Consider the following 2091-nt stretch of genomic DNA (forward strand, 5'->3'; position numbering starts at 1 on the left):
TGGCATTTCCCTCCTTATTCTTGTGAACAAGCACCTAGAACAGTACCTTGTCCCAGTTCTGCTCTTTAGATGCTTTAAAATCGCTCTGGATTCATATTCAAGGTAGAGAGCATTTGATTGGTCTAGTTTGGCTCACCTTGTCCAACCACTGTGATCAGGTGATGAAGAAATTAGTTGCTCTATATACATAAAGCTTCATGTCACATATGGATTAATGTCATTAAAATGAAAATAGAAATATTAAAAACAGAAAAAGCAGTAAGTGTGCCAGACTAATATGGTTACTGTGATGGAGCTTTAAATTAGCACTGAGATTTCTAGGATCCAACACAAGAAAGGAAAAAGAACAATTATTAACCTGTTTTTTATGTTATGGTTGATAATTAGTTTCAAATTTGTAGTAGCAAGAAGTAATTGACACTGAATAATTTTTTCTGGAGTATCCTATTACCTAGTTTATTTACGGGTACTTCAAAGTTAGGTAAATGGAAGTAGAAGCTTCTGTGGTTCCTCATATCCAACCAAGACATATAACATCCTAAACTCTGATCTCTATGTCCTTCAAAGTATTTTTTAATTTATATTTTATATACCTTTGACATGACACTGAGTAAATATTTTTTTGAATAGTATAATTATGTGTGATAATATCTGTGAAAACCAAAGTATAATTATCTCGATTAATTATTTTTCCATATTTTGAATATTAAGTTGTGTGTGTATGCATTAAGGTCACCAGGAACAGAATCATTAGCCGAGTGGGTATTGAGTCACTTGTTTTTTTGCCCCAGGGGACATTTTATTAATGACACTAGTTTATTTCCTTCCCCCAAAGACCAACTACATGAACAGAACATATCATCAAGATTTTATTGTCTTCATGATAAAATATGAAGTTTAGAATTGGATCACCGTGGCCCTTCCTCTTCTTATCTCCCCCCAGTTCAAAATGCTTGCATCTCTTCATAGCCAGCATTCTCTTAGATCTGCAGTTGGACTTAACACATTCAAGCCTCAGGAAAATCTTCTTTGTAGTTTTAGACTTTTTGCGGAAACTTGGCTTCGTCTGTCCATCATAACCACTCTGCTTCCTGTCATAATGCCGCTTTCCCAGAGCATACAGAGAATCCTTGTCCTTCTTGCGGTGTGTCACTTTGTGGGGAAGGTGCCTGCCACAGAAAGTGTGGCGGGTTTTAGGAACGTTCACCATGTTTGCAAGAGAGCTAGCAGAAAGGCTTGAGTCACTTTTATGAAGTAACTTTTGAGACACTGTTGGCTCTTCTGCTCCACCTCTTTTGAAAAGAAAAATTACTCCCAGAGTTCTGGGATGATGTGGACAATTATAATTAAATTGTGAGAAGTTCAATTCTTTGGCTTAATCCTGCCTCCAAGATGGCTACATAACTGACAGAGCTCAACCATCAATAAAACTGCAGAGCCCCTCATTCAAAAAGCAGAGGAAAAATGCCATTACAGGAACCAAAATATAAAGCTTTTTCCTTTAAACTGCTTTTATTCCTTCTGAAAGGTAATTGGGATAGTGGTGAGACCTGAGTAACAACATAACTTACAGATTGAAAAATATTTTTGATGTCATAATTTTAGTACAACAAATTATCCTGATTCATGTTATATCTTGATTGATCGTAAGACTTTATTGGCTCAGATTTCTGTAAATTAATTTATTAGGTCATTAAAATTTATACTTTTAGAAACTACATTTTCACTTGATAGAATTGAAAGTAATGTCAGTCATGCTTGGCAAGTGCAAGATCACACTCTATTTTTAATACTATTAATGTGACATTAATATCCTAATGTGACAACATTAGGATAAATGTCTGATCAATTATTTTGAAAAACAAATTTTAGTATATCTGGAGTGGATTCTCGTGGAACAATTTTTCTAGAAAGTTTTAACTTAATACAAATCCATTTTGTGGAAGTCTGAGTGTAAATTCAAATTTCAATGAAATTTATATGATGGCATTTTCTTCTGATATTTCCTTTAACTTGTGGAGGTCGTACAAAAACCTGCAAATCGCTTCATGATTTGCATATAATTCAATAGGCCCTTTTATGGGTTGTATC

General features: G+C 34.4%; 1 protein-coding gene across 1 annotated transcript; it reads right to left on the bottom strand.

The window, feature by feature from the left end:
* Window positions 1–761: 761 nt before the first annotated feature.
* On the bottom strand, window positions 762–1210 carry LOC141571875 (large ribosomal subunit protein eL42-like). The gene has a single exon (XM_074333995.1). It carries the CDS (start codon window positions 1208–1210, stop codon window positions 812–814), a length of 399 nt encoding a protein of 132 aa, XP_074190096.1. The 3' UTR covers window positions 762–811.
* Between the last annotated feature and the right edge of the window lie 881 nt (window positions 1211–2091).

Source organism: Rhinolophus sinicus, linkage group LG05 (genome assembly GCF_036562045.2).
Source record: "Rhinolophus sinicus isolate RSC01 linkage group LG05, ASM3656204v1, whole genome shotgun sequence".
NCBI classification, from domain to species: Eukaryota; Metazoa; Chordata; class Mammalia; order Chiroptera; family Rhinolophidae; genus Rhinolophus; species Rhinolophus sinicus.